The sequence below is a fragment of the Balaenoptera physalus genome (assembly GCF_965194825.1).
Source record: "Balaenoptera physalus genome assembly, chromosome: 1".
NCBI classification, from domain to species: domain Eukaryota; kingdom Metazoa; phylum Chordata; class Mammalia; order Artiodactyla; family Balaenopteridae; genus Balaenoptera; species Balaenoptera physalus.
In genome coordinates this window covers 110559434-110583318 of record NC_138882.1, presented here as the reverse complement: position 1 = coordinate 110583318, position 23885 = coordinate 110559434, and the positions used below count along the sequence as shown (strand labels likewise).

At 36.0% G+C, this 23885-nt stretch overlaps 1 protein-coding gene across 4 annotated transcripts in view; it reads right to left on the bottom strand.

Annotated features, from left to right (window-relative positions):
- Positions 1–23885, bottom strand: part of DPYD (dihydropyrimidine dehydrogenase) — an 807615-nt gene that overhangs the window by 415025 nt on the left and 368705 nt on the right. For all 4 annotated transcript variants that reach the window (XM_082476697.1, XM_082476698.1, XM_082476699.1 and 1 more), the window contains exon 11: positions 17895–18105. In XM_082476697.1, coding sequence (XP_082332823.1) covers positions 17895–18105 — 211 coding nt within the window. The remainder of the gene's footprint in view (positions 1–17894; positions 18106–23885) is intronic.

Below are 23885 nucleotides of genomic sequence, written 5' to 3'. Positions count from 1 at the left end.
ACAATAAAACAATACAACAGAAATCATAATGAAGAAGGATTATTAGTATTCTTTGGAGAGTTTGAGATGCTATAAAAACAATGGGGGGAATAAAAAATTTCAACATTTATAATAAAATGATATCTTGAAAACAGATGAATTCATCAATGTGCTTGTTGTTTAATTTTACATAACGTATTAGCCAAGAGGACCAAAGCACAATGAAACAAAAAGGCGAGCTGAGGCAATAATCTCAGTAAATCAGAGCTGAAAGCAAAATCTCAGCAAGAGCAAATAAATTCTAATTACAGGGCCAGGATATCAGAGCTGTGTTTAAACAGAATAACCTGGGGTAAGGAGGGGACAGAACCACAGAATGCCTTCAACCAAGAATATCAAGTCCGGTTGGCACGAGCTTTGTTCTCACACCTCCCTTCTGCCTCTGAGTATTCGAATCAATATGCTGTCCATTCCCAAACACAATGGAGCGGACAATGACAATTCATCATTTTCTTTCTGTAAACCCCTCAGAAGTCAACCTTGATACTGTACCTTCCTGCTCCTACAGAACCTCAAGTACCTCTGATTCTTTTTAGACTATTGTCTTTCTCATATTCTCCTCTCTCATCTTCTATGTTGAAAAACTGGTCTTAACCTGGTTCTCTCATCTCACTGCCATTCTTACATCTTCTTTTATCTAATTTCTGGAGTAATTTACACTACGTACATTTTTTACCACCCAATTATTCCTTCCAGTGTATCCCTCTTATGAAAATAGGGTCTCTACGGTCACCAAATTCCATGACTTCAGTTCTCCTTCTTTTTGCCTTTCTATAGCATCCAATAGCCGAATCACGGTAATTTTGATCTCCTTCTCTGATTTGCGGAATGCTACTCTATCCGGACTCTCCTTCTTTTTAAACTGTCCTTAGGCTCTATCTGGCTCCTCCTCATCGTGTCATCATCCTCTTCCCAGCTCTCAAATATTGTCTACTACACTTTTCTGTGTCAGAAATCATAGTTGTCTTGTGCTTTTAACTTCATCTCTCTGGAAATGACCTCAAACACTACCTTCTGCTTTTTTATTCTGACACTTCTAGCTGCCTGTTAGAGATTCCAATGTGGATGCTCTACTGTCCCTTCTAAATGGTCACATCTAAAACCCAGTTTACAAGCAAGCTTCCTCTAGGATTTTCACATTTCACAATTATTAGTAAGCTTGCTTTTTCACGTCTCCTACTCATTGTGACCACCAAAGCTTCACTGAAACTCTTATCACTAAGATGATCCAGATTGCCACAGGCAGTGACCCTTCCCGTCATCACCTCACTTCAGGAACTAGGGTGGGGTGGGGTGAGACACCCAGAGAACAAGATTTAAGAAGGTCCTTAGGCTCAAGATCGTGCAAGGGCAGGTCAGTGCCTCAACTGTCTCACCCTACGCGTGGCACTGTCTTCCTTTATTTCTCAGTAGCATTCAACAGATGACCAGTTCCTCCTCATAAAAGTCCCTTATCTTGGCTTCAATGACACCACACTTTCTGCTTTTCCATTTGCCTCCATGATCACTCTTTAACCTTCACTGCTGCTTTTTCCTATTCTTCCTTCTCAAAAAAACCTAGAAATAGATGTTAATCTTGGCATAATCTTTGAATCTTTTCTCTCCACTTATCTCAGCATGCAGTCAGTTACCATGTTCTAACAATTCAACCAAAGGAAATTCTCTCCTAGTTACTTCTTACATCTCATTTATATCATCCTCACCTAATGAAGAATGTTAAGGAGAGCAATCAGGATTCACTGATCCCTTGTGTGAGGCAGACATGATGCTGAATATTTCCATACAGTAGTCTCATTTAGACCACAGCACAGCTCTTTAAGGTAGGTATTAGCATCCTAAATACAGCCAAGAGGTGGTAAAGCCAGTATATGAATCCAGTTATTTCTCACTCCAAAGCTCTCCTTGCCACTGACCCTTGGTGTGAGGGAAAGAAAAAGCCAGGAATAGGCCAAAAACAGTCTCTTAAAGTTTCACTCTTGGGAACCACGGGAATAATTTAAATGAAGCAGATTGGGGTTGGAGGGGCAGCAATTATCTTTCTTGTAGGTCTTATTCCCACAATTAGAGAATCAGCTCATTGTAGAGAAGAAACCCAAGTATTTTCCAAAAGCTTCCCAAAGCTTCTAAAGAAAGTCTCTACAGTGACAAACACACTGATTAGAGAAGAATAGGCACTTGGCTAATTTCTTTTGATTGATTTAACTATTTGACTTTCCTACTGCTATGGTTAAATAATGCTCAGTTTGGATATGCTTGTAGAATTCAGGCAGTGTAAAAGTACAGATTTAATTTTCTTTCCCTCCATGCCCAAGACAAGCTTAGGCTCCCCAAGTTAAATACAAAAGATGGATGTCAATAATAGCCTGTAGCAACTCCTTTTGTTTTACTTGTATTCTATAGGGAGTCTCATTCTCATTTCCTAAACTGACCAACAAATCAATTCAGAATTAAAATTGTCTAAGCACTTCACCTTGATTTGCTTATTTCTCTGCAATAATTCCGTCTATTTAAAACACTAAACTCCTTGAAGATTTGATTTCATTTTCTCTGGAAGAGATCTCCTCAAGGAGGTCAGTGTCCTTGAGGAAAATATATGGGGATTGTTTTCAAATTCTCAGTTGGATTCCCAAATGCTGCACTTTGATTTGCTTATTTATATTCAATGATACCATCTACTTAAGACTACAAACTCCTTGAAGGAATAGATCATCCTTTAATCTGATTTGGACCATAATCATCATAATTCTATGCACATTTGGGTGCCTAATACCTCTTGATAATTAGGAGACAGTGAAAAAAGTGGAAAGGCTACTGAAATATTTTATGTATACTTCTCAGTGAAAGAACTTTTTAAAATGCTGGATGATACCATCAAGTGATATAAATAATTACAGAAAGGGGTTAAAAAATGTTTAATATAAAATCCTCATTTGCTGCATTTAAAGCATAAATAAAAACAAATAGAAAGCCAGAAGTAAATTACACTACTTGTGAAAACAATATTATTAAAATATAAGTGAATACTGAAAAATATTTTAATTAACAAAATAAATCAAATGGAAAAGATTTCCTAAATAGAGCTTTAAAAGTAAGTCTATGTGTGTTTGACTGCCATGACTAATTATGTATCCATGTAATGTGTGTTCAATTTGGGCTTATTTAAATAGCAGAAATGCTCATTAGCTGCAGTATATCTGTGAAGCTTCAGTAAACAGTTTAATGGTTTTTATGTTTAACCAATTTCATAAGTTCCTGTAATTTTAGCTTTAGCAGCTCATTAATGTTACTTTTTGATATCCATCTTATGACTTTTTTTTTCCTTGTCAATCGGCTGTAGGCATACTTCAGTGCAAACTTAAAACATACAGTAGAATTTATTTTAAACAATTTTAGCACATAAGTAAATGCACGATTCAAAAATACAGCTTCTTTATATAGAGTACTGGTTGTATTACCATGCAGTCAAAAACTATCTTTGGTATTGACAAAGGCTATATTCAATAGAATTCATGATGATAATAATGACAAACATTTATCGAGTGCCCCAGGAACATGTGGTTGGTTTGGGATAAGGCAATGTATATGTTATCTCTCTGGATCTTCACAGAATAGGTGTTATTTTAATTTTATAGCTGAGGAAACTGAGACTGAGATAAGTTACACAGATCACATTCTCAGGATTTGAACCTAACTACAAATCTGCCACAGCTGTACCAACTGGGAATACCTTCAGAGGCATTTGGAGATAAACACCTAGACCTTAGTAGAGGGCCCTACACCTTGGAATTAGATACAGTCACATGATGGACGAAATTCTAGAGAAAGAACACAAACCTGGGTTAAAATAGAATGAACCATTTATTTTTTAAAGTGGCAGCAATCACAACCTGAACTAAAGCCAGAAGAGGAATCATCAGAGTTTCATGAGAATCAAAATGTTTCTGAGCCATACAGCCAAGAAGTGATCATTTCAAGAAATGTCAGGTAGTTAACCAGATTTGGGGATCTGGAGTTCAATGAGCAGTAAAAAGATGACATGTGCAGGTAAATGATGAAGGCAAAAGGCAGAATAAAAGGGGTTAAGGAGAAAGGATCTGGCACAGACAGCAAGGCAGTGCATACAGGATGTTCTTCTGGGACTTTAATAATGATTGCATAGGAAAAAAATACGGTACTAGCTTGCATTCGTTCATTCAATTAGCAAATATTGTCTGCTGTGTACTAAATCCAGCTGTAGGCACTGTAGTAAACCATAGATAAGGGAACTGTCCTTGTGGGATGTACATTTCAGTTGGCAGAAGATAAAAAATAAAAGGTAAACAAGTAAGTGAACTATATGATAGTGAAAATGGCTATGAAGAGAGATATATCAATGAGAGTGTTATGAGGTGAGGGGGCTGAGAAATGGAAGATCACGGTGGGGATGGAGAGGCACAGAGGGCTCTTTGATGAGATGACATCTGAGCTAAAACAAAGGATAAGAATGAGCCAGCATGTGAAGACCTTGAGGCAGATCATTCCAGGCAGAGGGAACTGTTACAGAGGAGTTAGAATGAGCTGAAGTTGATGTACTTGAAGAGTAGAAGGGAGGCTTTATGTGAGTGGAAGAAAGCAAGCAAGAGAAGAGGAGAGGGGGCCTAGAGATAGGCAGAGGGCTGATCAAGGAGGGCTTCATAAGCTGTGGGAAGAATTTTATTCTAAATAAAGTAGGAAACCACTAGAGGGTTTGGAACAGGGGAATGAAATGATGTAATTCCTGTTTATAAAGCTGATTCTGGTAGGATTATAAGGAAGCAAGAGTAAATGCAGGGTGACCAGTGAGGAAGCTACTATTTTCAATGCAAGTGAAAGTATCAAGCATCTGACCATTCCCTCAACAGAAGGAGGACTTGCTGGCCTTCATGTGATACTTTACATAAACATTGCTTTCATATGCTTTTGTCTTAACTGTGAATTTTCTGTAGGAGTATTTAGAATAAAGCAATCATTTCATTCTATTCATCCCAACATTTATCCATCTCTTCATTCATCCATTTATCCATTCATTCAGTGAACCCTTGAGATTGTGCTGGGTACTTAGGGTTAAAATATGAATAAGTTACCCTGCAGTCCTACTGTTAACATAATTTAGAGTATATAAGGTGTATAGCTTGAAATAGGAGAAGAGCAGGAGCCAAAAAGGAGACACAAAATTAATTATATGTTTCCCTCTGTGTGTGAGGGGAACATATTTTATTGACATGGCCCTTTAGATTTCTGGTACCCACCAACTTTAGAATAAAATTCAGATACTTTAGCCTAACACTAAAACATTTTGTGAATTAGCAATGATACATTTCTCCACCTTTACTATTTCTTGTTGTGTGCATTGTGATCTAGCCAAAGGAATTACCCCTTGTAGGTATCTAGCCTGTTCACTGTGATGAAATGTGCTTCCCCGTCTCTAGTCTCTTAATTCCTGCCCAGTCCTCATCTCTATTACCAGTGCCACTGCCTCCATAAAAAATTCTTTGATGCTTACAACTGGAAGTCATCTCTCCACCCTGTGTGTTATGCTAGCAGTTTATCTATTTCTCCTTGAGTCTATCTAATGGCATTTTGCATTTTTCCCTCTCTATTAGACTGCAAGCTCCTGTAGACAGGGACAATGTATTTTTTGTGTGTGTGTGAACCCAGGAGAAACTAACCCAGAATCTTGTAAACTCAATAAATATAGAATGAAAGAATGGGAAATAAGGTCCCACAAGTATGTAGGAGGGCGGATTAGAAGGGTGTTAAAATTAAATTGAAGCATTTGGTTTCAATCCCACCATCAGGGGAGAATAATTTTAGATTCTAAACTATGAGAGTAATGCAATGATACTGGTGATGTAGTAGCTCATTTGGCAGCAGTGTGCAAATACAGGGAAAACATTGGGCCATGTTAAACAAAGTGAATTGTCAATACGCTTTTCAGAGGTCTTGGAAAATCATTGGATGTTCACTGAACATAATATGCTTGACACTCTTTCGTGCACTTGTATGGAAAAAATGGCTGTGTAAATGAAAGTCCTTTGAAAACATTTAAAAAGCTTCATAATTACAAAATATTATAAGAATGGCTAGCATGGAAAAAAGGTTGGCACTGGATAGCATTAGAACATATAAAGCTTAGGCGAGACCTCTGAATTTATGTTCAAGTAAGTGCTGGCTTTCTCCTCCAGCAATGCCAGCACATTCGAGACACCTAATAAATTACATGTGCATATTACATTTGAATTGGGTAGCTTCCATACTGGGGGGCTATCTATTAAATATGATTCAACGTAATTTTCCAACTGATGAAATTACAACTTACATGTATGTAGGTCAATATCTAATTTAACCAAAGACTATTTTAAATAGGTATATTGTTATTTTTATCTTGTGATTTGAGCCAAGAATACAAATGCAAAGTAATTAACAAAAATAATCTGTAATACCAAATACATATTACTAAGAACATTAGTATACAATATACATCATTACTAAATTTATAATTTCACTATATTTTACATCTTGATTTTACATCTCACAGCAGCAGCTTACTGTAGTTTAACACTTCACATGAATATTAGGTTTCAGAATAAACCTTTAGTATGCCATAAGCTAACTAGTATTTAAAAGACAAAGATAATACGCTATGGTAAACAAAGCTCTGGACATGTATTACACTCACTCTATGTTGAATAACATTTTCCTACGTTTTAAGATTTCTGTTCTCTGAAACAGTTATGTTATTTTGTCCATTTTCTACCTTCTTTCCCCAGCAAAACTTGTTACGTGCCACTGCTCTACTTCTTGTATGTAATCTTTGATTTGATGGAAAAGTACTGATTTATCCACTGTCTCCCTGTAAGAATGCATATGATATCAACCACTAGTGAAACCTGGAAAACAAAGATAAGGGAAGGCTCTGAACAGAGCTTTTCACTGGGGAAACAAACCTATTCCTATGCAGTTATTAGAGGGAAGTAAAATAATTACAGAAATATCATGTTGTGCTTCAAATGGATGTCTAAGGCAGTTGTAAGTGATGTGATGTTGAGTCCAAATCACTTTCAACACTGTTATCAGTTTGACCTCCCTCCTCATCACCTTCACCCGTTTAAAATAATTCCAAAGAAAAACTGTGCAAAGATTCCATTATTTTGGATGGTTACTCTGCAGAAATGCCAGTACTTGCTTTAAATCCTACCACTTTATCCTCACTCTTCACAGTGTACTCTATAATAGAAAGACAATAAATCTTTCAGCCAGAAAAAAAATCTGACAATTAGGACAATTTTTAAGAAAATATGTACAGTTTTACTATTGGTTTCCTGAGAATGCTTCTTGCCTAAAATACAGTTAAAAGCCAGACAATGTACAGGGAAGGCTAAAAAAGGATTCATTCTCATCACTGGGCCAACGATACAAAGGATATACCAATCTTTTATTACTCAGGCATTATGAAATGAAACGGTAGCATCAGGAACCAAGTGCATTAGTGAAAGGGGGAAGGTACAGAACCATGGATTAAAACTGTCTTGATGCCATGTCCTCCAAAGATATTTACCACCTAAAAAGCAGCAATAACAAAAGCTGATTTTTTTTCCTCTTCATAATATGGTAGGTGAGATCCTTCTGGATTTCCAAATACCACATGTCCTCTTTCATCATACTTTTAAGAAGTTGTTATCTAAAGTACAAGTTATAACAGCTTTTATTCATTAATTCAATCAATGAATAACCACGGTTCTGGGCACTAGGTTATGACAGTGAAAAGACAGACAAATGATAGATAATGATTCCTAATGTCTCTTTTCAATCAGAATGTTCTTAGTTCTCGTCCTGTTTCCAGTTGTTGAATGGATTAGCAAATCCAAATGACACACATCACCACTTCCCTCAGATCTGTTCTGTCTGCTGCATCTGTGAGTTCTGTAGGCATCATGAACATCTGATCAGATTCCCATGCTACATACTCCATATTCCACCCCTTTATCAGATGACCAAACCCTGACTGTCTACGTAAAAAATATGTCTGGATTCGGAATGTTCTTCTGCAGTTCTATGGCCTTTAACTTAATCTGGGCCTTAATTAGTAGCCACGCAAACTGACGAAAACAGTCTTTTAACTGGTTTCATAGATACTATTCTGTCTTAATCCCAGGCCACCTTGGAGCAACATGTTTATTCCACACTCCTGATGCTTCCTTCCATGTGGGGAAACAATTATTGGTATAACACTCGTGGTGTCTCTCTGTATCTTACTCACCTCTCTTAGAAAAGCTGAATTCAGTAGTTATAATTAGTGGATCTGGAAGAAGAAATTAGGCATGCATGACACACCCTTGTCAAGCCTATAGCTTGGCAGCTGCCCAGTTGAGCACAGGTTGTCTCCCTCCCTGAACACTGAAAATCTTACTGCTGCAGCTTCCCAACAGGGCACCTGCAATTGCTGGATCTTACCTGTGACCGGTGAGTAACTTTGCTTATTTCAGGCATCCAATACTAGGAAACACACTTGTCTTCTGATATGAACCACCTCAAAGGTGACTTCATGGTTTCTAACTCCCAACTATTTGAAGAATATTACAAATGCTGCAAACCCAAGCAGAGATAAGGAAGATCTATCACCTACCAGAATTACCTCATTAACATAAAAATCTCTCCCAGGGGCTTCCCTGGTGGCGCAGTGGTTGAGAATCTGCCTGCCAATGCAGGGGACACGGGTTCGAGCCCTGTTCTGGGAAGATCCCACATGCCGTGGAGCGGCTGGGCCCGTGAGCCACAATTACTGAGCCTGCACGTCTGGAGCCTGTGCTCCGCAACAAGAGAGGCCGCGACAGTGAGAGGCCCGCGCACCGCGATGAAGAGTGGCCCCCGCTTGCCACAACTAGAGAAAGCCCTCGCACAGAAACGAAGACCCAACACAGCCATAAAGAAAGAAAGAAAGAAAGAAAGAAAAATTAAAATGGAGATTTCTTTAAAAAAAAAAAAAAAAACTCTCCCATATTTAAACCCCCTCATTTGTCACCTGGGTGTCTATAGGATAAAATTCAAAACCCCTGGCTTAGCATATAAGTCTCTTAACTCCACATAAATTTGTAGCCAAATTTCCTGCCATCTTACCCTTACCCACTTCCCACCTTATCTTATCATGCAGCATCTGCTCCAGCTGAACAGACTTTCTCACTATTGTCTGGTCACCTGAGGCCATTCATCAGCTTGTACTTTGTGTATGAATATTCCCTCTAACAGAGAAACTCTTACTCAAGCCCTAAAACCCAGTCCAAATATCATCTCAGATTAGCACATTATGCTACAATTTATGTATTTACAAGCCTGTTTCTCTCATTAGCCCTTGAGTCCCTGGAAGGCAAAGACTCTCTTTTACTCATGCTTGTATTCTTAGTGCCTGGACAGGGCCTATAACATATTTGGATATTATAAAATGTTCATTGCATGAAAAATAATGAGAGAATGAATAGTAAAAATCATAAAATTAAAAGTTCAATTTTAGAAATAAAAATGAAAAATTCAGACCTTCATTTATAAAGATGAGAACATGCATGAAATAAGTAGGCTGATGACAACTTTCTAAAGACATGCTGTTTTTTTTAATATAGCTTTTAAAAATGACTGTAAAATGACTACTTAATCTAACAGTATGGTGTTGAGCAAGTTGCATAATCTCCCCGTGGCTCCCTCCCTTCCACCCCCATTCCACCTGGAAACTCCTACACATCACTCAGCCTTCAATTTACAACCCACTTCCTCTAGGAAGTTTCTCTGAACCTTCAGACTATGTTTTGCGCTTCCCTAGGACTCTAAACTTCTCCCAGCACAATTGATTAAACTGCATTCCTGGAGGCAAAGTTTGCATTCACCTTTTCCACACGTTATCCCCAGAATACAGCCCAGGGCCTGGAATAGCAGGCCATCAAAAGTCATTATCTATACCACTCTCTCACGCTGTCACATCTCACCCCTCCCCCTCCCCATGGACATATATACACTACCAAATGTAAAATAGATAGCTAGTGGGAAGCAGCCGCATAGCACAGGGAGATCAGCTGGGTGATTTGTGACCACCTAGAGGGGTGGGATGGGGAGGGTGGGAGGGAGGGAGATGCAAGAGGGAAGAGATATGGGAACATATGTATATGTATAACTGATTCACTTTGTTATAAAGCAGAAACTAACACACCATTGTAAAGCAATTATACTTCAATAAAGATGTTTAAAAAAAAAAAAGTCATTAGCTAAACAAATAAATCTGTGAAATTAGGAGTCTAGAATACATTATCTCTTAAATCCCTTCCAGCACGTTTGGAAATGTATGTAAGGAAAACTTCAACGCAAGTTACTGTATTGTAACATATCCATAAGTTACACTGGACTGACAACTTTATTTTTCAGTTCTTTCTCATCCATTCTTAGTTGTATTAATCATTAGTGAGGCCCTCCCTCTAACACTTGTGCCATTAGTTAAAAAGTTCTCTGATCTATCAATAAAGTACAGTATTCCTTAACCTGTTCTTTGAAACTATATTGTAAACATTTCTGTTTATAAAAATGCATGCAACAGGGATAATCTGACCAATTATGACACATTTTCAACTTGGTACTCCATTCTTTCCCCTTCCTCTTTATTTTTGGTAAGGCAGAAGAGGAATGATGAAAGCTGAGGGCCACAAAGAGTGGACAATTGTTCAAAGAAAAGTTTGCTGAATCTCTAAGTGCCATGAGTGGCTTCTGAAGGACATACTTTATTGTTTGAAAAATGAAACATACTGGTTAAAAAAAAAGGGGTTATTAAAATGCCTCAGTGTTCCCACTTCCATTAGAGAAGTAGCATATAAGTAACATTTTAATACGGAAAAAAACAAATCAAACATACTGATGCCATGTTTTTTCAAGCACAGGTAACTATTATTATTGGGCACTTGACTCATCCAGTGCTCAGTTTAAAACACCTTTTCTAGGTTTTTCCCAACACCTAAAATAATTGAGGAAAAAATGGGCCCACTTGAAAAATTCCTGAATATCTGCATTGTCACAGTCTCATGCACACCATTTCTTGCCTACCTCGCAATTTCTAGCTCTGGCTTAGGCCAGAACAAGGCAAACTAACCCATGGCCTGCATCTTTTCTCAGGGTAGGAGGCAAGTGAATCAAACTACACTTGAAGCTAGTACTGGCAGAACCTTTTATTTACCCCATGAGGTTTTGAAATAATTTTCTGAGGGAACTGGTAAGCAGTTTTAAAGCCTCTCCACCACCATCCCCCTCCCCGCCGCCCCCCAAAAAAACCTCACTCCCTTATGGAACTAATTGCAACTAATGCTATGAAGGAAGTTGCTTTCTGAGGGTTTCCTTAAATCTTCAGAAAGAACTGGGCCTTCGTGTTTCCTTGTCTCTAGTGAGATGAGCAGGAAGAAAATGTAGGCGCTGGGTGAAGTGTATAAACTCCTTTCCTAGAAGAAAAGCCAGGCACTCCCTGCTATGCCCAGAGAATTCAGTCACCTTGTGATTTGCTCTCCTGAGCAGTGCTGCGCAGCATTATCCTGAGTCAGCTTTACACACCATTCATCCTACCTTTCCTTCCAAAAACAAAGGTTTTTAATCTTAGTTATCTCATACCCTAATTTTCAAATGCTTAAGAGCTCAAACTTAGTATCCTCTAAAGTGCTTCTCTTTCCACTTTAAGATAAAAGTGAGCAAACAAACCAAAAATCTGGCCCAGTTTTACCATGTTGAAGAGGAAAAAAACAAAGATATTAAACATATCCTCTGCTCTTTATGTACTTGATTTATGAAAACCCAAAATGGAGTTTTCTAACTACTAAAAATTAGTTGAAAGAAAATTCCTCTCAGTGGTATGAAAATCATCAGAATTGATAATAAAACATTTTTAAAACATGTGATACAGTTACAAGCTGTGTAATCTTTTTTCTGTAAGTAAAAGTAACCAAATATAGGAAACATTTTCTCATTTAAAAAATCATAAATTGTAAGAGCATCTGCTTCAGTTATTTTATAAAGACATGTGGACGAAGCCTGCAGGGCCCCAAATGAAGTCCTAATTTTCAAATGCTTTTACTCCTAGACAACATTCATAACGTCATAAGGGTGTAATATAACTCAATTTAATTATTAAAATATGACTTTGTTACACAAGCATAATATCTAAAATGTGCGAGATGCTTGCTCACTATGTGCTTGACATATATCTAAGTGCTTTACATATATTATTAATTTTTTTATTCTTAAAATAACTCTAGAAGGTAGATGCTATAATCTTCCCTCTTAAAAGATCAAGACCACAAGACCACGGAGTATGAAGAGACTAAGGGAGCCAGATTTCCAGCTGGGTAGGCTGGCTCCAGAGCCCCTGCTCTAAGCTGCTCTACCAGACGGACTCTAATTAGTGTCATATTTATTGGATTATAAAGAGTGCAACAATTTATGCCAAAACAGGGAAAAAAATCAATAGCAATAGAAAAACAGAACTACTTGTCTAACATTTATGCTTTCTAAGAAAAGTAAACCAAACTGACCCCACAACAGGAAAAAATAACAACTAGGTGTAATAAAATTAATATCTTAACATGAATCAAGTCAAGCCAAATGCACAAATATATATTGTGCATCTATTATGGGTACAATAATATGTTGGCCACTATTGGGACTACAACTTACTATAAAGGCACAGTCTATGCCTTTTTGAGGTTTACAATCTAATTGGAAGATAAATTATAATAGGTTCTGGAAGATGAAAACATCTGGAAGATGAAAATAGCTCTTTTCAAAGTGGACATTTCAAAAGAATGAGAGGATGACGTGGTGTAGTGTATGAAAGAGGCACAGAGGTCATGGCATAGGCTAAAGTGCCTTCCTTCAGTTGTCTGAAAGCACAGTCAAAGACACATAAAACTATGTCAACTAGATCTCCTAGGAATGTGAGGACAAGGCGACTGTTATCACCTCCATTGGAAAAATGAAACTGTGAGGTCAGTGAAAATGGTAACGCATTCTCCTTATCAATTCCAAACCAACAGTGAAGATATGCACGCTTTCACAACTGGCAGTTTGGTTCAAAGCAGAAAGAGAAGGGAATAAAATAAGGAAAAAGTCTCTTAAACTTGACATTGTCCGAACAAACAAAAAGAGGGAAAATTCAATTCCATAAACACTGACGTTGGTGTTTAATAGAAGAGGAGACTTCCTATATTAAGAAACACACACTTTTAAAATAAATAAATAAATGTTTAAAAATTTCCAGTGAATGGCAATATTTGTGGAGTAGAAATGCCAGTTAAAGGTAGCTTGTGCTTAATTTACTGACAGCCTTTAAAATCAGTCTTCAATACTAAAATCCAAATTTGAGGTGATATGGAATCTTACATACTTAGAGAAAATGGATGAGAATTTTGAAAATGTGGAACCACTCTCAGTTTTTCATAGGAAAGATATTAAACAAGGCTAAGACTTTATCATACCAATCAAATTAGAAATTGGACACCACACTGCCTTTAGAATTTGGACAGTAGTTAATGAAGGATTCCATTAAATTGTGCTCATGATAAGCACACATATATTCCATGCACAGGGATGTGGAATACAGAGTCTTTTGTTCTTATTTCCCACTTACTGCTACAATCCAAAAAAAAGAGAAATAAAATAGAATTAAATAAAATAATGATGATTACTTATAATTGTTACAAGCCTTAGGAACAATGAAATAACTAGCAACTGTAATCCAGGATATTATACAAATTTGTTTTATAAATTTGACATACTTTTCTTTAAGCTATTGAGGCACTTACTATTTTTCTGACATGAAATATTTATTACAGATATATTGGGTGCTTAATACTAAATAAAGTTATTTTATATTCTCCTTTGCGAAACACACAAATTAAGGGACTTGCAAAAGTGATGCAGTATATCAGGAAAAAATGAGATTAAAAATTTAATTTTCTGCAAATCCCCAACTTAGTTTACCTTTACAAATACCTATTATTGATATAATTGAGACACTACAATTTCATTTCACTACTATTTTCATTTAAAATATTATTGTAATCAGACAATGCTGAGTATAAATTATCACTGTACCTTATATGTACTCTGTCAAGTTTATTTCATTCCTTGAATTCTTCAGCATATATTTACATAATGCATTCACCAAGGACTTTCTAAATTAACCGCTTTGGAATTCACCCTGTATCAGATACTGGGAGGAACAGTTCAACAGGGAACAGTGGAACGTAAAGTCAGGCACGTAGTATACATAAAATCATTTGCTGAAGTTCTCAAGTACTAAGGAGTAGGCGCTTCATCCTATTGTGTAGGGTAAAATTGTTGAATTTAATGAAAAGTAAAACTGGAATTAGATATCTGAATCTGGGATACCATTTTTGGACTTTAGTGATAGGAGAACTATGTATGATAGCGAACTTGAGAAGGAATCTGCCTTAAGGAAACCTGATGAGGTGATCCTTCCTTACTTTGGGCATATCTCTCTAAATGTATTCTTAACTTGATAAAACAACTATTTGTTTGCAGGTCTGCCTCCAACACCAGTTTGTGAGGTTTTTAAGTATAAGGAATGCCTCATTCATCTTTGTACTCTCCAGAATACAACTTGGTACCTGGCATTCACTGGAAACTCACTAAATCATTGTTACATGCATGAGCATAAATATATGATGAAATGTCTTCTGAGACACAGAGAGTGGAGAAAGAGATTGCAGAGTCATTTTACACAGAAGTGCAAGAGTGCCTACTGTAATCTAGCTATTACTTGGCACATAGAAGTTGTTCATTAAATATTTCTTACAGGAATTAATGCATGTGTGAATAAATGAATGAATGAATGAATCAGTTCAGTGAAGGAATAAATATATTAAGAAGAGAAATGGGCAAAGTCTGAACTTTGGAAAGCTAGAGGAAGAAAAGCAGTCAGTGACAGTAGGAAAGGAATAGTTAAAAGAAAAAGCAAGAAAATGGAGTGCTGGACTTCCCTGGTGGCACAGTGGTTAAGAATCCACCTGCCAATGCAGGGGACACGGGTTTGAGCCCTGTTCTGCGAAGATCCCACATGCCGCGGAGCAACTAAGCCTACGAGCCACAACCACTGAGCCCGTGTGCTGCAACTACTGAAGCCCGTGCGCCTAAAGCCCGTGCTCTGCAACAAGAGAAGCCACCGCAATGAGAAGCCCGAGCAACGCAATGAAGAGTAGCCCCCACTCACCGCAACTAGAGAAAGCCCACTTGCAGCAACGAAGACCCAACGCAGCCAAAAATAAATAAATAAAATACATAATTTTTTTTTTAAAAAAGAAAGAAAATGGAGTGTCATAAACAATAATAATGTGTTACAGTTTCATTTCCAAAGCACTTTCCCATTATTTCATTTTAATTCTGACAACAGTCCTGAGAGGTAGGAAGAGTATATATTATTATCATTGTTTTTTAATAGAGGAAGAAAGCTGAGGCTCAGAAAGGTTAAGTGACTCGGAAGAGAGTTTTTCAAACAGAAAGAAATATTTAACACTGTCAAATGCAGAAAATAGAATATGGACTGAAAAGATGTCACTGAGTTTGGCATGAAGTTCACTGGAACCTGTGCAAAGTGAGGTTGGGAAGGACGGAAGAAGAAGGGTAGAAAAGCAGGTTGATGTTTAAGGAAACAGATTATAAGTAAATATATTAAGATATATCATACCACATATGTAATAATCACAAAGGTACCACACATAAATCACATCACACGGTATCAAGATGGGATAAAATTCAGGGTAGAAGAGGGAGACATGAATATCTTCTCCTCTTACCCAAATGGACAACTTGCTTCCTATAAACTGATTTTCACTATACCTTATACCTGTGCACGTGAAAGTTTTCTTTGAAATTATTATTTTAAGATTTTAAATACCATTTAGATAAGATCTTCTTGATCAACTTCTAACAAATAATGATTCTCTCTACTATTTTTTAAATGCTTTCCATTCAAAAAACAATATTGAATATATTTAGAAAGCAGTAGAGGCATGAATGCTATTTAATATTCCAGCTCTTCCAGTTCCCCTCTAACTTGAAAGTAGCTCTTATTAATGTCAATATTGAAGGGCCCTCGTAAAGCAAGTAATTCTATTTGAGGAAAAATTTCCCTAGCAGTTTGTTTTTCAAGTCAGCAGGAGGGGGGAAGAAAGGAAAGTGAAGAACCATTTTTCTTTGATTTCTCTAATGTATAAGGGGTAACACATGTAGAGCACTGGAAGAAACAAACACAAGTAAATTTTGGAATAAAATACACAAATTCTTAAATGACTTCGTCAAATAAGCACAAATAAATCAAATTCTCTTTTCTTCTACTTCATATTTTAAATACTAAGTTAAATCTTTCACTCTTCACACACACAGGAACATAAGCTTTGGAAAGCTGTTTTCTATGATCTTCTAAGTCACATCTACTTAAGTTTGCTTAGGAAAAGATATATTTTTCTTAATATTAGAGTTGTCAGTTGTGGAACATAAATTTAGATGGTAAAATAAATTATTTTTTGATAGGCAAATAATCAACAGAATTGCAAGTTAAATATGATTCAACTTTTGACTCAATTTTTGGTCATATGCAGAGCAGTAAGAACAGTATGATTTTTTTAGATAATAGAATGCAATTTATACGTTGTTCTTTTTTTCCTTGCTGAACTCATCAACAAATAACAAACCACACTGTGACTATGTCTACATATCACATAAACGTCTAGATGAAAAGTGACAAATTCAGGCCATCATCCAGCTATTCAAAAACATTTATCTTGATGACATTAAACATCTGGATGTTTCCAAATACCAAGATGTTTGATGTCCTGCAGATAAAATATCTTGATGAGTGGTTAAAATTTTCACTTATCTGTTGCAGAAATACGCACATTTGCAAGCATATATCTCTTTCTATTTCAGACACAAAATGTAATTTTAGCATGGATATAGTAGGAAGTTATAGGAATCGTCAGGTTTAGATTTTTTTTTCTTTGGTTACTGTTTTTCTTAATGAATCTCTGACCTAGAGAAACGTCTTTCTTTTATTTTCCTTTTAGTTAATAAAATAGTTAATTGTCATTTTGACAGCATGTAGTAAAAGGTAAAAGATTTGCAAAATGAAGGCATGGAGGTACCAAGGCTTTATATACAATGGCCCACAAAAACACTGTGTGTGGGGAAAACAACACAAAATAGTCTTAGTTGATTGACTTATTATTCATTTGGAATGCTATATAAAACATTTCCTTTTCTCATTATCTTTTTTTTAAACATTTTGTTCTTTCTTAGCATGTCCATTTATGCCACTTAAATGAAATGACAGGAGTTCAAACTTCCTAATTTGATAATTTTGATGTTTCTAGTGATGATTTGGCATGAAGATAGTAGTCAACATGAATTCTATTTTTGACTATTCATTAGATCCTAATTTGCTTGAATCATTGAAGATTGGCTCTTACAACTTATCTGTCACATTTTCTTACTCTAGGTCAAATTGAAGAAAAAGCTATTCTTATAGAGGAAACAAGGCAAAAATTATTACAAAGTAGAACATGTATTTTGATTATAAAGCTTAAAAGAAAGATTAATGTTCTTCTCAATTCCCACTACTTTAAAAATAATTCTCTATAAACATTAACCATTTCTACGTCTTATAAATCAAGATTTCTTGCATTCCATACTAGAAGAAGGAAATGAATGTTCAAGTGAAAAACAATTCCCTGAAAGCTGGAAACCATTATGGCAGTAAAATAACAGACAATTGCCTAACACATTTCAGCTCCCGAGCACTCTACCTTTAGGATCACTCAGAACTGAGCCAAAGGCACTGATGACCACATCGGCTTTCAGACGGACTATCTGATCTTCATCTTCATTCCATTTTCCAGTTTCATCTTGCTCTGTCCGAACAAACTGCACAGCAACAATTCTCCCGCCTTTTACTATAACCTTCCGTGGGGACAGGAAAGGCAAAAATTCACATTTTTCTTCCTTCGCAAGCTCCATCTAAAATGAAACAGAAGAGAGAAAAACATGAAAATGTTTCTTCTTTATTTAATATTTGATTTTTAATTCAATTATACATGCTAAAGCTTATAATGTTTAAATAAACGTGAAGTTTTTTCTTTCACCAAAGCTGAGATTCAGTTATCAGCTATTCACATTTTATAAATCACTGACTCAGGAGAGTCTTAGACTGAAGTTGTCATGTGGAATTTTATAGATCATGGCATCACAAGATACTTCTCAAGTTTTAGGTTGTGCATGCCCTACGGTTGGTGATGTGTGAGGTTTCTCACTACAGTAGCCTGGTCTCTTTACGCTTTCATTTCTGTAGGTTAAGTTCTCTTTTTAATCCTGCATTATATAAAAATAAATTCTTATTATTATTACCAGACTGTATATATCTAAGCTGGAAAAAAGTCAATAAAGTGGGTGAGCAGTCTCTGGAAGTAAGTGATTAGAATGGTAGGTAGGAAAATAGATTGGAGGAATTCTGTAGAACCAAGAAATAAATAAGATTTATTTTTACTTTTTGTGTAAAAATATACACGAAAATTTCAGGAAACAAGTATGCTCCTCTTGACAAATTCCCAGTTATTCCACATATCTCACATAATTTATTGTGCCATAAAATTAGACACTCTAGTTTTTGTTTGTTTTCGTGCCCATAAAGGGATTTCTATTAAGACAGAATGTTGATATTTATTTATTCCACTTACTGTTTTGGAGGAAATCCAGGCATTTGTTAATGTGATCCTAACCAGTATGTTGAGTAGTCTTTTTCAAAAGATGTAAAAACATCCCACGAAAGAGGTTGAGAGGGTGTCGAGTCTTATTCTTTCCCTACCCCATGGAAGACAGGTAGATTGTCAGTTGACAAGTGAGGCTGAGAAAGCTGTGTGTGTAAGGCTTCAAACCAGGAATTATCTGGGCTACATCAAGATGAAAAAACTGAGCCATAGAGTAACTTGCTCAATGTTGCTCTGAAGCCACGGACCCATCTCTCAGCACTCTATCCATAACTAGCGGTTCCAAACTTTACAGTGCATCAGAATCACCTTAGAGGGCTTGTTAAAACACTACATAGGCCCACCCCTAAGGTTCCTAGTTCTGTAGGACTGGATGAGTCCTGAGGATGTGCATTTCTAACAAATGCCTAGGTGATGCTTTGTTGCTGGTCCAGAAGTGGCATTTTGTGAACTATTGTCATTTTAGATTAGAGCTGTCTCTGAACTTAATTGATCTATACCATGTATTCTCCATGAGACAAATATTGCCCATAAGGGAGCAAAATTGATTCTTGGGGAAGAAAAATTCTTAGATAACATAAAGCATAGAGCCATAGCTTATAAACAGATATACAGAATATCTAGGATATTAAAATAAGAGTGTGGGGGTAATTAGAAAAAGAATCTAAAATGACTCCTTCAAGGGATGATAATTTTTTTTTTTTAATTTGAGAAATGCAACATATTGCCAAATATTGGCATGAAGCTATTTCAGTCTACATCTTATTTAGGATATTTTTTGAATACTGTTTTTTTTTTTTTTTTTTAAACAGTTTTATTTATTTATTTATTTATTTATGGCTGTGTTGGGTCTTCGTTTCTGTGCGAGGGCTTTCTCTAGTTGCGGCAAGTGGGGGCCACTCTTCATTGCGGTGCACGGGCCTCTTACTATCGCGGCCTCTCTTGTTGCGGAGCACAGGCTCCAGACGCGCAGGCTCAGTAATTGTGGCTCACGGGCCTAGTTGCTCGGCAGCATGTGGAATCTTCCCAGACCAGAGCTCGAACCCGTGTCCCCTGCATTGGCAGGCAGATTCTCAACCACTGCGCCACCAGGGAAGCCCGAATACTGGTTTTAATGGCTTAAAAATTGGACTACCTAAGCTATTATCACACAATATTTTACTTTGCATTATAAAATTAAGAGGTTAGCAATAGCAAAAGTACTACATAAGTGGGTAGTGTGGGTGGTAAGTATACAGAACAGTGGATCTCAAACTGCTCATGGTTTAGAAGGAAAAGAGAAGTAAGTGGAACTGAATCAGTTTTGAAACCCACTTCCACTGCTTATTTGAGATAGTTGCTGACTCTCTTTGACCTTCAAGTTCCTTATATATAAAAAGGGGATAACAATACCTAACTAATTGGTATGTGGTGTTGTTTAAGGCAATTCAGAAATGTAAAACACCTAAAGCAGAACTTAACATGTAGAAGGTGAAAATAAATGCAATTTATTTGTAGTTGTCATTTTCTGAATTCACTTTTTCCCCAAATCATTCTTCAATCTATTTAGTACCACTTAGCAATAGGATTATGACTCCAATAGAAAGGTAGCCCAACAACAAAGGTAAAAAAAGGAAAGGCCCAAGAAACTTGGACTACTCTTTAATTTTCTACAAAATAAAAATGTGTGATGTCTGGAAAGCAAAATATTCCTTAAATACCTCAAATTACAAAATAAATAAAACATACCATGATATGTTTTCTGTATCACTTTTGTCCTATTTGCATAATGCAGTGTCTTATAGCTCAATATAAACCAGTTATTGTGTTTCAAAAATGTCAAGTGATGCTAAATTTTAATGATAATGCCAAACTTGACTGGATAACAATGCCAAATGTTTATCGTTTGAATAAATCAATACATGATGTGTATTTATAATAGTACTCCTTTCTGTGGAGGGCAGAAATAAAACCCTGAACTTGGCTGTACACATATTGGGAGCATGTCTCAGACTGATTTAGGGTCTGTTTTGTCCCATTCTACTCTTCTTAACTATGAATACTTAGTATATATTATTATATGTAGATAATCTCACATACTTTTTGCCAAATTTGGCATTTAATTTAGAAACAAAAATTGAACACTGCAAACAAATCAAAACTTTTAAGAATTTAAAATAAGGTTACCAATGATTTATGCTTGAACATGCTTTAGTAGTACTCTTACCATGGCTTTTGACTAAAACCTATAGTCTAAAACCTACGTAGAGTTATGAACATGAAGAAATCATATGTTAATGTATCCTTAGCTCATATCATAATTTTCCATATATGCCAGGGTTGATACCAAATATTTAGTATTCATGCCAGCTATGTGACAGTGCACGGAAGTCAGCAGGTATATACATTGGCCCCCAAAGAGACTATTCTAAAATTCTGCTTTTGAAACTTGCAATGTTATTTACTTTCTCAAACATTTAAGATTAGACTATTGGGCAGCAGACACAAATCACACTCCTTCCTGCTATTTTGCTATTAGGTACCCAGATTTTTTCATTTTACATAAAAGAGGGGAAAAAGCTTTTAAAGGAAAGATAGAAAGACATGACGAACATATGTAATTATTTGGAAAGTATTGATATTATATTGAAAAAAGAACTGAGATAATAAGACATATCTTAGTCAACAGGGGAATATTAGGAAAATGAGAATTGAAAGTAAGTGAAGCCATATGTTAAGTGAAATATCCTTTGCATTATTTGTGGACAACAGAGGAATTTACTTTCACTGTTTAAGAAATCTGTCTGACAAGACAAAAATAATAATAATAAATACTTATATAGCAGCTACCCTTTAAGTGCTTTATATATAACTCATTTTAATTTTCACACAGGAGATATGACACCTATATATTAGTTATTTTTTAAGTATTTCTTCAAACCAAGTTTTTCTCCCTGTTGTGGCTCAAAAAGCCAATAACACCCTGGATATCATCATGATTTACAGATTTATCAACCGACTTCAGGCACTCTGCTGCTTGCTGGCCTCACAACCAACACTTTGTGGGAAGAAGTATTATTTCCTTCCTACAGAAGAGAAACTGAGGATCAGAGAAACCAAAGGTATATTAAGAGATGGCAAAGCTTAGCTAAAATCCTGATATGGCTGGAACAAAATCCTGTGGTATTCAGTTTTATTCAAAGGCAGAAATTGTGGTATATTTGAAATAATGAGACTTTGTATGGTTCCAGTTGTTGACTCTCAAAACAAGGCGAATTAGAACAGGAAAGGATCTAGCCAAAGGCAAATTAAAGGTAAGGAGTTGGCTGGATAAAGGCTGCCTTCAGTGGGAAGAGGAAATCCAAGCTTCCTAGTCTAAGTAAGTTTAGAGGTACTATATAATCATGAAATACAGGAACCAAGTGATGGACTTATGAACCCAATATTGTAAATTAGTTCATGGAGACTCCTTGAATCCAGAGGAAGGATACGTTTAAAACAAAGAAGTACTACTTCATAAAGCAAATAGTACAGACATAAAACATATTATCTCAAGATATAAAGGTGGAAAATTAAAATAGAATTTAAATACATTTATTTGTTAGACAGTAAACTTCAAAACAACTCTTTAAGTACAGAAAGAATATCTTACTAACTTTCTATCCCCAGTGTCCAGGAGTGACATTCAAATATTTAACAAATGATAAGCACAAACAAATGAACATTCAGACAGATGCCTGGCAAATCAGGATATACTCCAGCTGATATGCCACATGGAAGGTTATCAAGTGAATTTCAGCCGTATCAGTATCTATCAAAATGACTGGCACACAGTAGACACTGAATAACATTTTGTTTACCAGAATGAATGATTAATATGAAAACCCAGAGGACATTCAAGCTAACAAAAGGAAAACCAATTAGTAGTATGTGGAGTCAACAGCTACTAAACATCCATCCCAAAGCAAGGAACACAGAGCATGCAAAAGACATGCTACCTGATCAGAGCATCCTATGTTGTGAGTTTGAAATCAGAAAGCAAATGGTACTTCTCCTCAGTATGTGAGTTACACTGCCATATGAAAATGATGGACCAAAGTGACCAGTGGTCTAACCTCATGCAGTGGGTCTTAATATTTTATTGTTCAAATTAATCAGCCTTCTGTGCTAATTAGTTCACAGATGTCAGTGTTAGTGCCTTTTAATACCTAATGTTTGTTAATGATCATTAATAATCAGCAGCTCAGCGTTTGGTATATGGACACTTCTGTTCATGGCACACATATTTATTTACTTGTTTGATGGAGCCTGTTCTCATGAGGAACAACTGGTACATCAAGCAAACATACAAATATCTCTTGTCTTTTTCTCCACCAATAATTACGCAAGGGAATAAAAGACAAAAGCATCTATAAGGTTCCATTTTTGAGGTTCAATAAATCAAATTGTTACTTTCTTTTCATACTGTATGAGGAAAGTGAAAAAAAAAACACTTCTTAGCTTTGATTTTTATCTCCATATTCAGGGAAAATATGTGGTTGATGCAGAGTGAAATAAAAATAGAGTGCTATAACATGCAATAATGATCATCATTTTAATGATTAACTTTATGTAATGTGATGATTTGGTCTGATTAATATTACAGGCATCATACTGTGGAAATTATGAAACAACTTAATTTACTATAATTAAAAGCATGATGTCAACTCATTTTTAGATTGCATATAGGCAAAGTAAGCATAGGTTATAAACCATAATTAGCAGAATTCAAAACTAGCATACGTTAAATTCTAGTTGCCGAAGTTTGAGAAACGATATGAAGAAACTATATTCTTTGTAAAGATTATCCTCTAATAGCTAGACATTTAACAAGTTATCAATTCTGTATGAACATGAGGACCTCAGAGATGGTATTTCAAATCAAAATTGTCTGGTAGTCTGCTTTGGCCAGTGATAATCCTGGACAATATTATCTTTTATTTCATCACTGTTAAATTTATTCATACTACATAATGAGTCCAATTAATTTATAAATTTACCATACATTTATTAAGT